Source organism: Gavia stellata, chromosome 3, assembly GCF_030936135.1.
Source record: "Gavia stellata isolate bGavSte3 chromosome 3, bGavSte3.hap2, whole genome shotgun sequence".
Lineage (NCBI taxonomy): Eukaryota > Metazoa > Chordata > Aves > Gaviiformes > Gaviidae > Gavia > Gavia stellata.
Window position 1 is genome coordinate 96,312,732 of NC_082596.1, and position 18,259 is coordinate 96,330,990.

Sequence of the window (18,259 nt, forward strand, 5' to 3'; positions counted from 1 at the left end):
GATTGCACATTTAGAGCTAGATTAAGATTGCAGACACTCTTCTGCAATTTATTTCTCATTTTCACACCCTTATAAATAAGCACATAGCAAACTATCGTCACGCAAGAACATCCAAATTGCATCCCACTCCCACAGGTTCAATTTTGACTAAGAGAAACAAAATTTAGTCTCTCTCACCTACAACACATACTTCCAGTCAGCTTACAGTTGACTAAGCCTTTCCACAACAGTCTCTGCTGTAGTTGATGCTGCTGTTGCTGTAACCTGGCACGAGTCGCAAACAGCCTCACAGCTCTATCCCACCAATGGAGAAATTGATCCAAACGAAAAACAGCCCAATGAATGGGTTATTTTTCAACCGGAGCAGTTTCCCCATGTGGTATGTCATGCAGTCACACAAATGCTTGTGTTCATACAGCAGGGATTTAAATGAACGGGGCTGGCACTGTTTAATCAGGCTGCCAAACAGCACTGCCACAGCAAGTTAGAACTGAACTGCTGTTAGTTGTCCTTGTCCTCTTCCCCCTCACATCTGAAAGCAGGAAAACTCAAATTTGATTTAACTTTTAAAGCATTCTCTAAACTCGACCCCTTTTCACAGTTAAGATAAAAGTCTAAATGTTTGTCAAGACTTAAGTTTTATATTCCTGTTTGTGACTGACCATTAAGTCTCACAAACACTCATTTAGAGACATTACACACAGTTGTTCAAGACAGATCACAATTTTCCATTCAAGAAAAAGACAACAGGTAATTTACCACATTCTGCTACATCAAACAAGTTCCAAAGCATTTAGTGCAGAAGTTCATCTTAACCAACTGTTCATATGTGTGTAACTTTACATGACAGCAAAGAACTGTACTATGGAGTAGTGCTGAAAGGAAAATCTACAATGATGCTTAAGAGAAAGTTTTATGTATTTGTTTAAGGGAGGAAATAAAAGGATGTAATGTGCTTTCCAGCCTTACTTTGTCTATTTTTAATGGAAGCTAATTCTTCTAGCACAGTCTGGTCTGTGGATCTGGCGAATGCCTCTGCTGTTGCACAGTATCCATGGTGAACTAAGTAAGATGATACCATTCTAAAAATAAACAAAAAACAAAACCCAGAAACACTCATTAAATACAAGTAAGAAACCAAGAACTTCCTGAATGTAAAAAACCTCTTTTCTGAGAAAAAGTGACTGAATTAAAGAATTCTACTTGAAATTCAGAAATTTCTGTACAAGTCAGACAAAAGTAATGCAGTTAAGAGCCAGTATCCTCTTCAAAACACTGTACAGAAAACCAATTAAAAAAATAACCAATGTATCATTTTATTATGATGAATTTTAATAAAAATGATTCATCACTCAAAGGTAGGCTCAATTAAAATACTGCCTGCTAATTAAGTTTCTTTTTTTGCTCATTACATACACTGAAGTGAAATTTCTGCACCCTAATTTTTTGTTTTCACTGAAGAAATAAGAAACACAAAGCCTCAACCACCGTTTTTCCAAGTGAGACACTGATGAGCCACAATTTAACCTGGCATGCCGAAGGCTGAGAACGCGAAGGGAAATTTCCAGAGCCCCAAGTATTAAAACTGCCTATTAGAACCACGGCAATTTTTCTAAACTCCCCAATCCACGTTAGATAGGTCAAATCAAAATGGAAGGCTTACACTCATCATTATAAACTCTTTAATTATTAATGGTGTAGATAACTCTTCCCCAGACATCTATTCATGCTCAGTTTTATACATGTTTATCAACCCTTTTAACAAAACTATTTGTAGTAGTTTTTAATGCTATCTGTAATTTTTTGCACAAGACATAGGTACAATATTTTAAAGATCTCTGAAATCATGCAAATAACTTTTTTTTTAAATGAACAATATTCAAAGTCTTACTTCTGAATCATTGTTTGCCACTCTCCTTCCCGATCTCCTGTCGGAAATCTGTCAATCTGTGCTTGAATTTTGGTTCTCCATTCTCGCATATAGTCTTCAATATCAAATACAAACGGGTGTTGTCCAAAATTAGCATCCACAACCTCTCCTGGTGTTTGAAGCCCTACTGTAGGGTACAAGTTTGGCTGCAAGAAATTTTTTAATTAGTTTTTCCCTCTTATTCTAACTTTCCCACCTTTTTTTTTTTTCATCTCTGTAATAATATCCCCACTGATACTAGTAGTGTGAAGAAGCAAATACCTCTGGATCATCTGTCCAGCAGTTAAAGCAACTTCTACTAATCCAGCAATACAATGACTGATTAATCTTATTCCCAGTGGTCGTAATTTTTTAATTTTGAAATAAGAAAGCCTTACTGATCATTCTCTTTGTAGTCAGAAAATGCACTTTTTAAACTGTGCTGAAGTTTACAACTTTTGGTTTCAATTTTACAAAATATTAAATACGATTTTTTTTAATGATTTTTAAAGACCAGGATTAAAGTTTCTTTTAAAAAGAGAACAAAAATTAAACTTACAAAGTGGGCCATTTTCCTTTTGGGGTGAAATACTTAAAACATCGCTGAATTTTAGTGGTAAGAACTGACAGGATATAGAACTCATTAGCCTCAAAGTCCAAGTGTAGCGCCTAAAAAGAACTGTAACAGTGCATTGAAGTTCTCGTGAATTCCTGGACTTGTATCTAGAAAAAGACTTTAAAGCATTTATTGTTGTCTTAGTTTTATTTTCTGCTTAGAGATTAGGTCTCCATGCAAATTTGAAATATGCCAAATGTAAGAAAAGTAAAATCTGCCTGTTGGGATTAAAGTAACTTTCTTAAATGCAACTAGCACCTCAGCAATGGCAATGCAATCCGTTGGGGTTTTAGATGAATGGGGTTTCGTTGCTTTTTTTTTTAATTTATAAATGTACCTACATCATATTTACACTGCAGTCAATGGTGGTATGGTATAACGGTATGCTGATCTACAGAACTATATTCTAAATAAATTAAAGCTATCAGTAAGAAGTTATCAACATGCAGGTCAGTAGGAACACTGAAGCCCAGCAAACCCAATGAAATCGAAGAAAAATACTCTGGTTGTTAAAACCATGCCCAAGCCGATCTTACCCCCACTTCCACATCACACCACCACCCCTTTTTCTTTTTGTTGGTTTGTTTGCTTGTTTTGTTAAATAAACCTTGCTCATAGTGTTTGTTACCTAGTCTAAACTAATCGGCAAAACACAAGTCTCAAAATCTTTTAATGAGATGAAAACAATCGATTCTAATGAGGAGGGGTCCAGCTTCAAACTTCAGATTACAGTGTCAGTTTTCCTGTGCTGGTACCGCGTGATAGCAAGGAGCCCTGCCAGCATCCCACAGATCCAGGACAGCGGCAGTGGCTTCCTACATGAAGCACCCAACCCTGTGGCAGGGCTGAGAGGTGCCCTGGGTTATTGACTTCATTTTTCCTTAATATCCATCCTTGCCTACTAAGGCCATAGCAAACAGAGTAGCTGGCCAGATGGAAGTGTATCACACACTGCATCCCAGCTGGATTAAATCAGAAATGAGGTGGATAAGAAAAAAAACAAACTAAGTACAGTATCATGCCTGTACCAGTAACACAGGGAACTCATAACGATTTTAAGGAAAGTACAATTTAATTGATTGAAAAGCTAGAAGACTTCAGATATCTGCAGCTTTCTTAAAAAAAAATTACTGATATGTTTGATCTTATGGAGTGAACAGTACAGAGAAAGATTTTGAAAATCAGGCATCATGCATGAGTTACAGTGACCATGTCTTAAGTAACCAGCCTTCCTGCACATGATACACAGCTGTACACACATGCACCGCGTGGGTGTTTAATACAGCGTTGATTTTTGTATGTAAGGCCTGCCTGTGTCAAACAAATACTTGTATGTATTGTTTTCTGCTAAACTTCCATTAGAACTGCCTGTTAAAAACCTGAAAAGGAAAGCCCTTGTGAGGATCGGTGTAAAAACAAAAACCTTTTTGCTTCAATTAACAAATCAGCACTGAAATGATGAGGAGAAATACCTGATATTAAATTGGTTAAGAAGATTGTAATTGTATTTCCAAGAAGCATAAGGTAAATGCAAGTTACATCTGAAACATCTGTTTATAATACAAAGGAAAGCTGTTTGAAAATGTACTTATCTTACCGGTAAATCTGTGAAAGCGATGCCTGTAACGAAGAGAAAATTAAGATTAATTTCCGCATGTCTGGATTCTAGCCTCATTTTCTTAAGTGTATCATTATATGCTCAGAAAACTCACCCAAGCCATCTCAGAAATAAGCAGTTAAATATGGTGATATCCATGATGCTTAGGCACAACTGATGTGCTTGAGTAATAAAGGGCAATATTTGGCAAAAAGTAATTGTCATTCAGAAGTACTCAATTTGCCCTCAATTTTTCAAAATAGGGCATAAGATTTAGCAAGTGTCATACAGATACGCAGATCAGAAAGTATGAAAAATCTGGTTACACATTAAAATTAAGAGGAAAAATAAGAATATCTGAAGATATTTTTCACTCGCATGTCTTGATGCTGCGACATCAAGATTTAATGGTGTCTTCTTGTTTGCTATTACTTTTCTTCGTAAGTATGCATTATCTTTACATGAGCAGCACATACCTATAATACTCCAAACCAGTCTGGTAAATGTTCCACTCTAATCCACGCTAGGGTGTTTTGGTTTTCAAACAGAATAGCTTAATATCTTGTTATATAATTACAAGCATCCATCTACCCATAAGACCAAGGCAGTGATTTTGCTGTTTCAGGATTAGAGACAAATCTGACCTCTATACACTTCAGGGACTTCATGCAATATGGGGAGGGGGCTGGAAGGGCAGGGAAACTTTCAGTTAAAAAATAAGTATCAGGAAATCTCCTTCTGACAGCCGAATGGTAACATTATTTCATATTTCCTTTATTGTTTCACGTATTTCTTCAAATTTATTTTTTTTTTTACAAGTGCATAATGACTCAAATCCACTTATCCCTTCAAACTCTTATTTATTTGTATCACTGCCTTTTCAAATTTAAGATTAAAACAAAGCTTTTAACCTTTCGTTAGAAATTCCACCCCTGCTTTCCATCTCCATTCTTCACCAAGATTTCAAAGCTTAAGAGCATCTGGATTCCTTACTCACATCTTGGATACACAAGAATGACACAGAGAGTGAATCTGTTTCCTCCCATCGCATCTCAAAGCTATCATTTTATTTATGACCTGTTCACACCCTAACTTTTTCTAAGCTATAACCACTTTCTCCGTTTGGCACATTTTGAGATCCAACTTACCCTTTTCCAAAACAACCATGGCAGTAGGCAAGATAGGTAACTGATAAATGATGACTGAGTGACATGTAGGTATCGGGGGGGGTTTGGGAGTTCGGTTTTGGTTTTTTTTCAATCCAGGATTTCACACTTGCATAAATAATTGCTTAGCCCTTTTTGTAACATCAAATCCCAGGCTGAGCCAGAGATTTCCAATACTCTAGACTGCATCTGCGGCCCAGAGAAGAAACATAGATGTCCTCCAAGTCACGATCGTATAGGAATTCTGGACAACTAGCAGCAACAACAACTCAGCAAGACAGCCAAAATGTCTGATTTCTTTTTCCCCTAAACACAGAATCAATTTTCCTTTGTCAGAAATTTAGGCTAGCAAAGCCCACGACAGCAGAACAGCTGTCAGATTTCCTTCTGAAATCCATATAGTGTTTGTCAGACTCTTCTATGACAGGTGACATTTTACTAGCCTCTCCTCACCTATGCCATTCTGTTCTCCTCTTTATACAGATTTTAATCACCTGGAGTGTTGTTTCACAGTTGGCCTAATCCAGTCTGCTTTAAGACTTCCACCGAAAGAGAAGGTTCTGCTCCTCCTTCATAGCACTTCCATGCATGTGACCATAAGGTTAGTCATAAAATCAGCGTCACTTAGTTGATCAACAATCTGATCCAACTTACCTACAGGCACCCTGTTACTAGTTCCAAAAAGGGAATAAGGTAAGATGACCCTTCTCAGCTTTAACCCACTTAAAGAGTAGGGTAAAGACAACATAAGCCTGTTATCTTCCATTTTGACATATACCCTGAAACAGCGCCAAAAGAAACAACTACACAGTGCATGGTTCATGTGTCCCACTGCCGTAGGTGTCAAGGTATTAAGTCCAGGTATGTAGACTCATTCAATTTAGAACAAGCATTAGATCATGATAGAACAGAATCACAGAAGTGATTACTTGGAATTGACCTCTGGAGGCATCTAAGCCCTGCTCTGAGCAGGAAAACTCCAAAGTTAGATCTGTTTGCACAGGGCCTGAGCAAACAAACAGGCAGTCTTGTTCTGAGAGACAAGGAGAAGAATTTTAAAACATCCTTCTCCCCTTACTACTTTCCAAACCTTCCTCATGTTTGACAACATGAGAAAATAGGATAGAGGCCCTATTTCAATAACATCTTATTTCTAGCCAGCCTCTCTTTTCCTTATCACATTTCTACCCCTGACAAAAACCTTATTTCTTCTTTTTGAGCTTTAGCCTTTGAAACTTCCTACTCCCTTCAGCACAATTCCAAGATCTCTTCCCAAGTCCTTGCTCTCTCCTTAATGCAGGAAGTAATTTTTTTCCCCTTCTTTCTTTACACTCTGTATCTTTGCTCATTAAATTGCATTAAGTAACTGAATTATTACATATATTGCATCAAAAATTTTAATTCTACCCCCTCCTGATATTCAAACTCAAAAATTGTCTTGCAGTGTTGCATAATACCAAGATTTACCAGAAGACTTTAATGGACTTAATTTTAGCACAACTTGTATAATCCATGGCTTTAGCCCAACTATGCATTACTCCAGACTGGGAATCCGAAAGACACTGTTCTCCAACATACGTTCAAAGTAACACCCATCCAATGTAAGGTTTCAGTGAAGGCTAGGTGCCCACCATACAGCAGCAATGAATTTTAACTATATCCAGTCTCCATTTCTCTGATTCTCTTATTATCTATTACCTTATAAATATCAAGTATTATTTGTGGATTTAGTAGCAGAGTTCATAAATGCAGGTCCTGTGGAATGAGATGCTATGACAAATCCTTCCAAATTCATAAGGAATGTTAGTGCAAATGGCACACAAGACATTATTCTTCCCAATTCTTTAATTAATTCTTAGATTATGAGACTATCGAAAGGACTATTCAAACACTTTGCTCCTGACATGAAGAGAGTTTCAGATTTACAACAGACTTACAGACATAATGTTATCATTAAAGATAACATTTCTCCATACCCAAGCTGTGTCCATTCTTTGTGTAGAAGCAGGTATTATTGATAAGGTTGACACAACAACCAATGACATCACCCGTAGTAAATGTTGGGCCGTAGGGTTGTCCAGTTCCAGAGGAACAGAATGAATGTCCATCATCTCCATGGTAACCATATGAATGTTTATCCCAACCTAGAGAACAAAAGCATTTGTGATTTATTCATTTCCTTTATTATGAAATAATGGGAAGACTATGCAAAGTTAGTATATTCTAACCAGGTTAATATGGTTAATTACTATGCTCAGCTTTCTGCCTTCTAAGATTTCATATCTAACTAACAAATCTGCTTCATTTAAAAGAATGACAACTTCTTTTATCAAAATGGCCGAACAGGTAATTCCATTTGTAGTACATAACAGGTAATGCAAATTCAGGCAACACATTTTTCTCTTTAAGTGAACACACAATATTATCAACACCAAAAATATAATCAGCTACAATGCTGAAATTTGAAAAGCTATATGCGGATCTGACATGTCCCAATAAAGCATTGAAGATTCTCCTGTTCTCCCTTACATCTCGCAAAACTATTGCTACCATATGTCATAATCTAGTTCTTCCTGGCTAAAACCCAAACATGCATCTCTGGGGAAACACATTTCTATTCCTGATTATTCTCAATGACTATTCAGCAGCAAGCAATCTCTGCACAATAGCAGAATTTCCAGACTATATACTGTCACTAGCTTTGCTGCCCCTAAAAATTAAAAGGAAGGAAAAAAAAAAAAAAATCAATACAGGTGAAAATCACAGCCAGCAGGCAAATCATTATGTATGCAAATATGGTGCTAATTTTGCAGGTGAAGAGCTGCAGAACCAGTTAAGAAGCTTTATATTGTTACACTACTCAATGAAATGCACAGAAAGCAATTTTAGTCTGAGCTCATTTAAAAATACCTGTCCACACTCTCTGCAATTCAATACTAAACAAAAACGCATTAAAAAGGAGTAAACTTTCAGGCACCACAAAATCTTGCTAACAGATCTGTTAAATGCCTATTCAAAATAATACAAAGCATGACCTTTAACACAAATCACCCAATTTCATATATATAAATATATATATGCGCATTCTGACTATACGAATTTATACTGACAACTCATAGTATTTTTGAAGAGTTAAAGGTTGTGGGTTTATTCTTCTTCTGTCAAGCTGCTGCCTAACAGGTTAATTTGAAAGTATTCTCCATACTTAGGCCCTTAATCTGTATGATAGGTAGCTTCAGCTGGCACCACATTAAGCATCTCTCAGTAAATGAAATACCCCAAATTACTGCAGTTACATTGATTAGTAGTATCTTTGATAATTATCTGCAATGCATCCTAAATCATACTCAAACTTAATGTTACCCACTAATAATTCATCACCCTTAGTTGGGCTCACACAAGTAACTGGGACTTGCCGTCATCATAAGGATCTCTACCAGAACATTTGGGTGAGAAAGTAACAATGCAGAAGAAAGAATACAGATACTCTAAGGTCAGTTCAACATGATTTTATGCTTGGCTAACAGTAACAATTTCAAAAAAATCTGGTGTGTTTTTTTTCTTTGGTTTGGTGTTTTTTTTTTTTTTTACATTTAAAGATCTATTAAAAACCCAACGTGTACACACACACAAAACTTCTTTAAATACTATACAGAGATACTGCAGACAGTTGTTAACAAGACAGTGTCCTTGACCACACAGGTCAAAGGAACAGTCAAAACTTAAAACTGCTACACATCCTCACTATTAAGGTTGGAAAGCTAATGGTACAAAAACTGACAGTAGGTGAGCTCACTCCATGTTTGACAGAAAGTTTTTGTCATAGTAGCTCATCTTTATTGCTAGAAATTCTCTTTACAGAGCAAGGAAATCTATAGCTTCATTCTTTTCAGGAAGCGTGATGGAAATTTTAAAGTGCATTTGCTTGCTAAAAAGTATCTGCATAATGTCATAAATAACACTGAGAATCCAGGGAAGTAGTACAGGAGCAAATGTACAGTAAAAGCTAAACTTTAGCTGCAAGCTTTATGTAATTCAGATAACAACACAGAGATGTCATGCTACACTCTGTTGCTTACCAACACCTTCCCATCAAGGTCAAGTATATTTTAAAAAACACAATTAACCAATGTAAGTAACTTATCAAATGTAATAAATACCTGGTAGTCTGTTCATGTTCACACCCTGTGCCGAAAGCCCAATTCCCATGTAACTGTAAAAATGAAAGAACAAAAGAAATTTATCTGTCTCTTACAAAAATACATACACACATGGGATATTGCCAAGAAACACTGTGGTGATTAATCATATTACCAGTTAAGCTGCTGAAAGGTCATTTAATAGTGGCATAACAGCAAGGGAGCTGAAAAGTAATTCCTAACATATATAGTTTAATACAGACAGATTCTGTCCCCGAAGGAGGTAAGGACAACTTTCTTCTCTTTTAAGCATCCTGGGTTATCAATGGAGAATACTGAAATTAGCCATGAAGTTTAAAGCGTGAACAAAGAAAGCCAAAGGCCATGCCGTATTTTGGAAGTAGAGGTAAAGCTACACTCATACCAATTTCATCATCTTCAACATACCTAATCATGTTTTGAGACAATCTGGCATGAGTAATTTTACAAAATACATGTAAAACTGTGCATTATTTCAGCAGCGAAATGCATCCTTGCACAGCACTTATGAAAAGATCACATTAAAACTTTAAAGGCCTGGATCATAGAGCAGAACACTCTGTCTTGAGAAATTTACCGGCAATGTTACTTAGCTGTTGGCAATCTGTTGGCAAACTGAAGAGGGAAAAGAGTTTTAGTATACTAACCAGTAATCTTAAGTCTAAATAGGTTATGGCTAGGTCAGTAAAGTCCAAAAGTCAGCTTTACAAAAGGTAGTTTTAATAAAGCCGATGTCCAGTACAATTGTTAACAATTTAATAGCAAATACTGGAAAGTTGAAATTAATAATCTCCCCACCCCCAAATCACATTATTTGAAGTTAGTAAAATCAACTTTGCTTCTGTTTCTTAAGCAAAAGTAATTTCATGACCAAGACAAAAGGAATCCAAAAAGAAAAACAGCATAACAAAAAGCTAGGCTTTCACTAATTCCCCCCCGCCCAAAATAAACCAAACCCCCCACATCAACTAAAGAAAGCCTCCAAAAATCACCGCAACCTAACATTTCCTAGTTTACCAAAACACTCAAATAATTTTGACACCAGTTCAAATCAGTTAACATAAATTTGTCACGAAATAATAAACTTTAAAAAAAAAATTCACCCATGCCAAACTGAAAATAGTTTGTCAAACATGATCTTTGCATTTCCATCTCATAAAATGCAATTTTTAAGCAACTCTTCTACTAGAAAGTACAGGTTAATCTGCTATTTTACACACATTTCACATAAGTCATATGCTTAATTGTATAGTGGGCTTTCTGCTTCTTCTACTGATCGCTTCCAACAGTTACCTTACCTGCTTCTATGTTTGATATTTACAAAGCCCTCCTCAGATAATTTCTAATGTATGATACCATCATCTTCTCCCTCCAACATACCAGCATGAAATGGAACCTCAGAACCATATATGGCAGATACTACATCTAGAGATACTGAAGAGCTGAAGCAAAGGGCAACAAACAAAAGGATCTGTCTTTGCTGCATTGCTGATTACATTACTGAGGCACCACTGAGGCAGCAGAGTCAACAAAACAATTATAAATTAAAGTAACAAGTGGAAACCCCTTGATTTTGTCTTACATAATAAAGGCAGAATTGTTATTAGCATAGTCTGGAGTTTGATGCATGAAGGATTCTCATGTACAGACTGAATATCTGTTATTGTACAGTCTCCTGTTAAGATGAATTTATTAAAGAAACGGAATTTATTTTAAAAAATAACTTAGATAACTTAAAGAACTCCACTGACTGCAAAAAGCCTTTCAACGAGAGTCATATTAAAAAACCCTTCATCCAATTAAAGTTTCATTTCAGTATTCTTATAGAAACAAGATTAAGGTTACACAAAACCATAAAATGCTAGATAGAAAATCATCATCTAGGTAACATTTTGTTACCACCTATTTTTTCTCCCTCAGGTGTCATATCTTCTGAGCCTCCTCTTTAACTCAGTAACAACTGTAAACACAGAGCCACTGTATTTAATACAGCTGGGAACAAGGATTCTTTACCCACTGGCAATGACTAGAAGGCACGAGGCACTGACACCATCTCAGTAAGAAGATGGATGCTCAACAGTATGTATTTTTCCCTGGGATTCACTTACAGCTACTTGGAATGTTAATACCATTTCATCAAGGAGACTTGGTATTAATAGAAACTCAAGTAAAATTAGGCTAAAACATTTCAAATAATTAACACATTTACTATAGACATCTTTCAAAAGGAAAAAGGAATGTCTACAATTTATGGTTTGGAAGTTGGCTCATCAATTAAGCTAATTTATTATTTGTTACAGTTGATGGATAACTAATCTCATGTTCAACTAGATATAGTACACTATAAATTGAGGGGGAAAACAGTACCATGACAGATAGGCTTTCAATGCTCTAAAATTCATCAGCAGTAGTTGTATTTATGCCAAACCACTACATGTAACTTTTCTTTCTTTTCCTGGCACCTGTAAGCTTCATAGGCTTAAAAAAAAGACTTTTTGGTTGTTTTTTAAAGAAGCTTAGCACATATTTAGGTCCAGGTCTGCAAAAAGACTTGCTTCAGTGGGAGGAATTACATAAATTGTCCTCCTGTTTGCTTCCTTAAGGTTCACATATCATGCATCTCAGAATCAGAGTAATAGTGGCAGAGCTATGCATTTAAGTTTTCCTCCCTTAGTCCACGATAAAAACGCAGGGCAGCACGACAAGCAGACATGCTAGCACCCAGATGCAATGCAGGCTCAGACTGTTCTCTGTCAGTTCATGATGCATTTCCTGCTGTCCTGTCACAGGAATGGGTTTGGTCTAGGAGATAGCCACCGACCAGAAGAACAGGTCCACTTAAGACTCTGTCACATCATAACAGCAGCCCTGGGGAAACAGAGGTGTCAACACCAGGAAGCGGCACACTCACTCCGACATGTAGCACCTTCCAAAAATGGACATGACACAGCATGGTTTGAGAGACCAGAGAGGGTGAATAATGGTGTGGTTCTGATGCCACCTCCCTCATCACTTCCCTCCATACCTGCGGACATTGCCTCCACCTCAGCTCCCCACCCATAAACATCCCTGGCTGCTGCGGTGGGAGGATCACTTACCTAGGCAAACGGAAGGAAGTGGCCTGGGACCCTTTTCATTACGAAGCCCCTCCCTCTGAGCATTTCAGTCCCACCACAGAATCACTAAGGTTGGAAAAGACCTGTAAGATCATCAAGTCCAACCATCACCCCAACCCCACCATGCCCACTAAACCATGTCCCACAATGCCTCGTCCACACGTTCCTTGAACACCTCCAGTGATGGTGACTCCACCACTTCCCTGGGCAGCCTGTTCCAATGCTTCACCACTCTCTCAGCAAAGAAATTTTTCCTAATATTCAGTCTAAACCTCCCTTGGCGCAACTGGAGGCCATTTCAGTTGCTACTCATCACCTCATTAAAGTGCGCAAGCCTTACAGAAGCTCATACGATTACAAACAACGTGTAAACCCACTCACAGAATACATGAAATCAGCCCATAAGAGATTGAAATAAGAGACTATGGCTAAAAACCAATTTAAAGTGCAACCAAATTGGTACTAAGGACCAAGAAAGCAAGGGCACCTTACAAACTCCTGATTTTTAGTTTCAAATTTTATTTATTCTTGTTCCAGTTCATTAAAGACGTAGATTACCATTTTAATGTCTCAGCACATCTTCTAGTTTACATTTCACAACTGCAAGTCATATAGAAATTTTTAGGAATACTACAAAACTACAGAGTTTAAAATTCACTGAAGATTCAACTTTTTGCCACAAAGCGAAAGAAAAGTCAATGTCAAAAATACAGGCACTAAGATATCTATTTTTTCCACTAACAGACTGAAAAGCCTAGGTTTCTCTGCAGTGAAATGTATAAGCAGCAGCAAGCTCACAATAACTATTTTCTCCTCAAGTATCTTTCCAGTCAAAGAGCTAAATTCATATTTTTGCTGGAGCCTAAAGTTTCTACTTGGATGCCTGAATAGACTAAGTGTGAGAAATAAAAAACCCAGAATCAAATAGAAGGAAAAAATAGCAGTAAGAGATGGTACAGAACTGGAGACTGCTAAAATATAAGGAAAAAAGAAAAAAAACACAGCAGTTCATATAAAAGATACACAATTTGGATTTTTATTTGAAACTGTTCCTTTAGATCTTTTAGCCACAGTAATGAAGGTGTATGGAAGATCTTTCAATATGGAAGCTGATAATAATCAGAATTCAGGTTAATTATATCCTATCCTGCCCATTCCATAAAGAGGAATACAGAATCTCAAAACCTGTACCAAATCACAAGTACCTCAGAAAGCTTACTAGTGGGTAAAGATAAATTTAAGTACTAAATAACTACTTCTCTAGTTAAAAAAAACCCAGCAAATATTCCATACTGTATTTGTATAGACAAGTAAAATAATTTAGCATATCTTTAAGTAACGAAAAAAATGTAATAGCCTCCCTACTACAGAGATTTCATTAGCAACCTGTTACCTGCAAAGAGTCAAATTCTTTCTGACTTTCACTGTGCCTACATATTCTATTAAAGACAGTATAACCTGGGGAACTGCTACATCGTGCTTCAAAATCCAAGCTCTTTTGGTGATGATGAAACTAAATTATCAACCTGGTATCTTATCACCTACATGCTATAAATTTGAAAAGAAAGCAACTTCAACTATATGGTGTTAAAACCCAAGTTACTGTAATATCTGTAAGGAACCCAAATCCAAGCACTAACAGATGTTTACACCCATAAATAAAGCAACTGAAAACATCCTAATCTTTCAAATGCATTGACTACAAAGAAAACTAGAATTAACACTCTGAAGAAAAAAAAAAAAGTAGGCTATACAACCGGTGCAGTTTATTTTGCTATCAAGCTTGTATCTTAGAAAAGGGTACAAGTAGAAAAAACTGCAACATCTGTAAGAATTTTAAGACTAAGTGATCTTCTAAAGGGCCTTCACAACTGACTTATAAGGATGTAAAAAGTTTGAATAATATTCTCCTATAGTTCTCTATGCTGTCTTCACTGAGACTATGCTATAAAGTCAGAAATACAGCACACTAAAAAGGTATCTAAATTTTATCTTTAATATAGTTACTCTGCATTAAGATTTTGTAGGAATATGCTAATCCAAGATTCTTATTGTCTGCACCATCACAATAAGAAATGAGCTGTTAAATTTTTCTCTATTTAAATGTTTCAAAATATGCCATAGACAGTTTCAGTCTTTCATTTCAAATTGAAAACAAGTTTAATTTTATGGAATGTTTCCAAGGAAACAGTATTTTGAACATGAGAAACCCAGGTTTCAGATTAATCCAGTTCTACACAGAGAGGAAAAAACAACAAAAAAAAAAGTCAGGCAGTCATCTTGCATAGCGCTTGAAACTGTTATTCCTGTAACATTTTGCTCGTGATTCCTGTAATGTCCCTAGAAAGATTCTCATTTACTGATGTCCCTCTCACTTTCTGAGGTTGCACAATTTCGTCTTGTGACACTTCTCCCTAAGCACTAAAGCCTTTTTGGGGACCATACTGTCAGAAAAGAATAGTTGCACAGACAATAACGTAAGTCTGGGCTGCGGTAAGATTATAATCTATACACTGTATTTCTGAGAATGAACCTCATAAGAAAGAAATAACTATAAAGATTTTGCAAGAAGTAGGGACTAAGAAATTAAATACAGTCTCTTGACTTTCTTTTTAAATTAGAAATCTTCATTTCTAGAAAACATCAACAAAGAATAAAACTCTCATTCCAGTTCCACGTATTTCTGACCAGTTAAACACAAACCTGAAATAATCCTCTTGCACATTTAGTTCTGTTCATTTCTGTTAAACGTCTGGTCTCGCACACTCAGGTAAAAAATGAATTACTGCTACAGTTTAAGAAAAGATACACTTGCTGATTCATGAGCCAATCTCTTTGTGCAGCTGCTGCAATTCAAATGAAGACACTAATGCAAGAAAGCTACTTCAGACTTTATCAGATTCTACTCTATACATAAGTACTCTGCTAATAACACCACAAGACATACTTACATGTAAATAGAGACTGAGTGAAGTTTGCATGTTGTTGTAACAAATGCCTGGTGTTGTAACAAGTAACTGCTGAGGACACATCAAAACTATCAAAATAGGTCTTAAGATTGCATGAAGCTTTTACATTAGATTACTAGTGTACAAAACAAATACAAACAAAACAGCAACTGGCAATGTTCTATATTTTGTTTATTGGTTTACACTTTTGTCATGAACAAGAAAATGGGTACACGGGATGCTAAAGGAAATGCCAACTTACTGCAACAGAAACAATTTGCAATAAAAAAAAGTATGGTTTCTGTTTAAAGAGTTACACATACATGCTCTAGAGGACAAAAACATGTAGATGAGGCACTGTGGGACATGGTTTAGTGGGCATGGTGGTGTTGGGTTGATGGTTGGACTTGATGATCTTACAGGTCTTTTCCAACCTTAGTGATTCTGTGATTTGTATTTCACAAACATCACTCAAACGCACTAAAACAGCTCAGGCTAAACCATAGGCATGGGTGTCATGAAAGCTAACTGAATTCTTACGGTATTTTTGTTTTGGATAGTTTTTCCTTTTTTATTTCTTCACCCACTTCATCACATACACAACATACACTACAAGATACTGCCAAAACAACAGATGACTGATTGTATGGCCAGTGTTAAAAAACAGCCATAATCCAACAGGTGTCTAAAGCCTTATTAACACTGCTTTACCAAAAAGCATACTGATTACTTGTGCTAGTTGCTGTAGTAACATTTTGTTTTAGCGCAGAACATTTAGCAGGACTTACGCAGTCTAAAGCATGCCCATGAAGATCTGCATCAGTACAACCACACCACAGACTAAACAACCATGCTCACAGAAGAGTAATCTAAGTGCTATCTTATCTGCTAAAAGACTAAAGCCTTTCTAAACTTAGTTTTCATTTTTTCTTCTAGATGGCTTACCACTTTCAATTCTTGTTTTCATTTTTTTTTAAAAAAAAGCGTATCTGCTTAGAGGATTTTGCATTTTAAGCATATATCTTCCTCAGCTGTTCTAAAAGCGCTAAAGACTGTCTAGAAGTAAATGGCATTACAATCATTTGCCCATTGCTAGTAACTGTATTTACAAATCAATAAATAAGATAAAGAATAGGCAGAAATTCAAGACACCGAGGATAAAGGCATTTTCCCCAAAAGTTCATTCTCCCCAGGAAAGAAAGACAAAAAAGTGTCTCCTCGTGAAAGATTTTAAAAACTAAAAAGCTGTATTTAAGCTAAAATTAAACGGGCATAAGCTGGTACCATGACCAAAAGTAGCATTGCCACCTTCCTGGGCCCAGATGCTCATTCCTGCCCCAAGTTCCCCTCTTTTTTACTGCCGTAGCCGCTCATGAAGGAATACAAAGAGCCATACTGGGGAATGAACCTGTCTGAAAACTAACTCAGTTTTGAGGTCAGCTTCTGGAGAATGAGCTACCCAATCGGGTTTACCATGAAGCTGACACAAACAGTCACAAACTGGGAGAAGGGAAGTGAAGTCAATGAGCATTCAGAGACTGCTTCTTCTCATGGCCAAATCACCTACAAAGTCTTCAAACTACAGTTTAGAGTAAGAATTGCAAACACTGAAAAACCATTGCCCTGACTGGAAATGAAGAGATTCATTACAATAACCGACAAGCCTAAGACTGGAATTCATGTCGAAATGAATGATCACTCAGTAAATCGTACACACATAAGCTGTTTATAACATAAAATAATGGAAGGTAGTTTGCTTCTGAAAGCCAGGTAGCCAGTGGATACCCTTGAGACAGCCCCTTGGAAAGTGGAACCAGAGTATGCTTACGCCCAGTACAAAATGCCAAAGAGTGCAACCTAAGTTACAGCAAAGCTCACAGACTCTCAACCAAGAGAGATTATAGACGACTCTTCACCATTAAAGAAGGATGCCCACAGCAACAGCACAAAGCATCGGCCTTGTAGTTTACATAAACCATGACAGTATCATGCAAGTATCTTTAGTTGCATAAAAAAGGGAAACATTAACTGGTACCTGAAATAAAACATTAACTGTGGGGCTGTAAGACAGATGCATTACCGCTTTACACAAAACCAGAGGACCTAAATATGGAAAAGACTAGCACAACTGAACTCAGTAAAAAGCAACATAAGAAAACTGAAATGAAGATTTGAAAAAGAGACTTGAAAAAGTCTCATTTGGATATACTTACCTAGCTAAGAGAATGGCCACCATGGTGGTCATTTTTGGAAAGTGAGGAGACAGTATAGTACTATAACAGATTTAGAGACTAAGGCTTACATCTCCAAATCACAAGAATAGGTCCATAGGACTTAGCACACCCTTGGTCGTTCCCATTCCTAGACCACCAATGTAGTGTGCTTTAATTAAGCTTCTATTCTAGAAATTTAGATGAAACTAAAACCAGAGTTGCATGCAAAAGGCAACACCATGCCTATCTCACTCCCTTGAGTATCGTATTAAGAAATTGCAGAGCAAAAACTATGTACGTTACTTCTGGTTCTCTGATAGATCAATTACAAATGAGGGCTGCGTTAAGAGCTTACAAAGGTTTAAATTAAAGCTAAAACTATGTTTAGCTTCCCTAACTACATCGCAATTTTTCTCAGTACTTGCTGCAATACTTTACATTAACTGACACATATATGTATGTATTTATTTTTAAATTAACTGGAGATTTCAATAGAGATGCAGATATAATTTACTG

At 36.6% G+C, this 18,259-nt stretch overlaps 1 protein-coding gene across 1 annotated transcript in view; it reads right to left on the bottom strand.

Moving 5' to 3' along the window:
* The window catches only part of RANBP9 (RAN binding protein 9), a 41,291-nt gene that overhangs the window by 10,571 nt on the left and 12,461 nt on the right, over nt 1-18,259 (bottom strand). The window contains exons 3-7 of the mRNA XM_059836345.1: nt 9,449-9,501; nt 7,265-7,432; nt 4,123-4,145; nt 1,892-2,076; nt 970-1,082 (exon numbers count right to left, since the gene is read on the bottom strand). Coding sequence (XP_059692328.1) covers nt 970-1,082; nt 1,892-2,076; nt 4,123-4,145; nt 7,265-7,432; nt 9,449-9,501 — 542 coding nt within the window. The remainder of the gene's footprint in view (nt 1-969; nt 1,083-1,891; nt 2,077-4,122; nt 4,146-7,264; nt 7,433-9,448; nt 9,502-18,259) is intronic.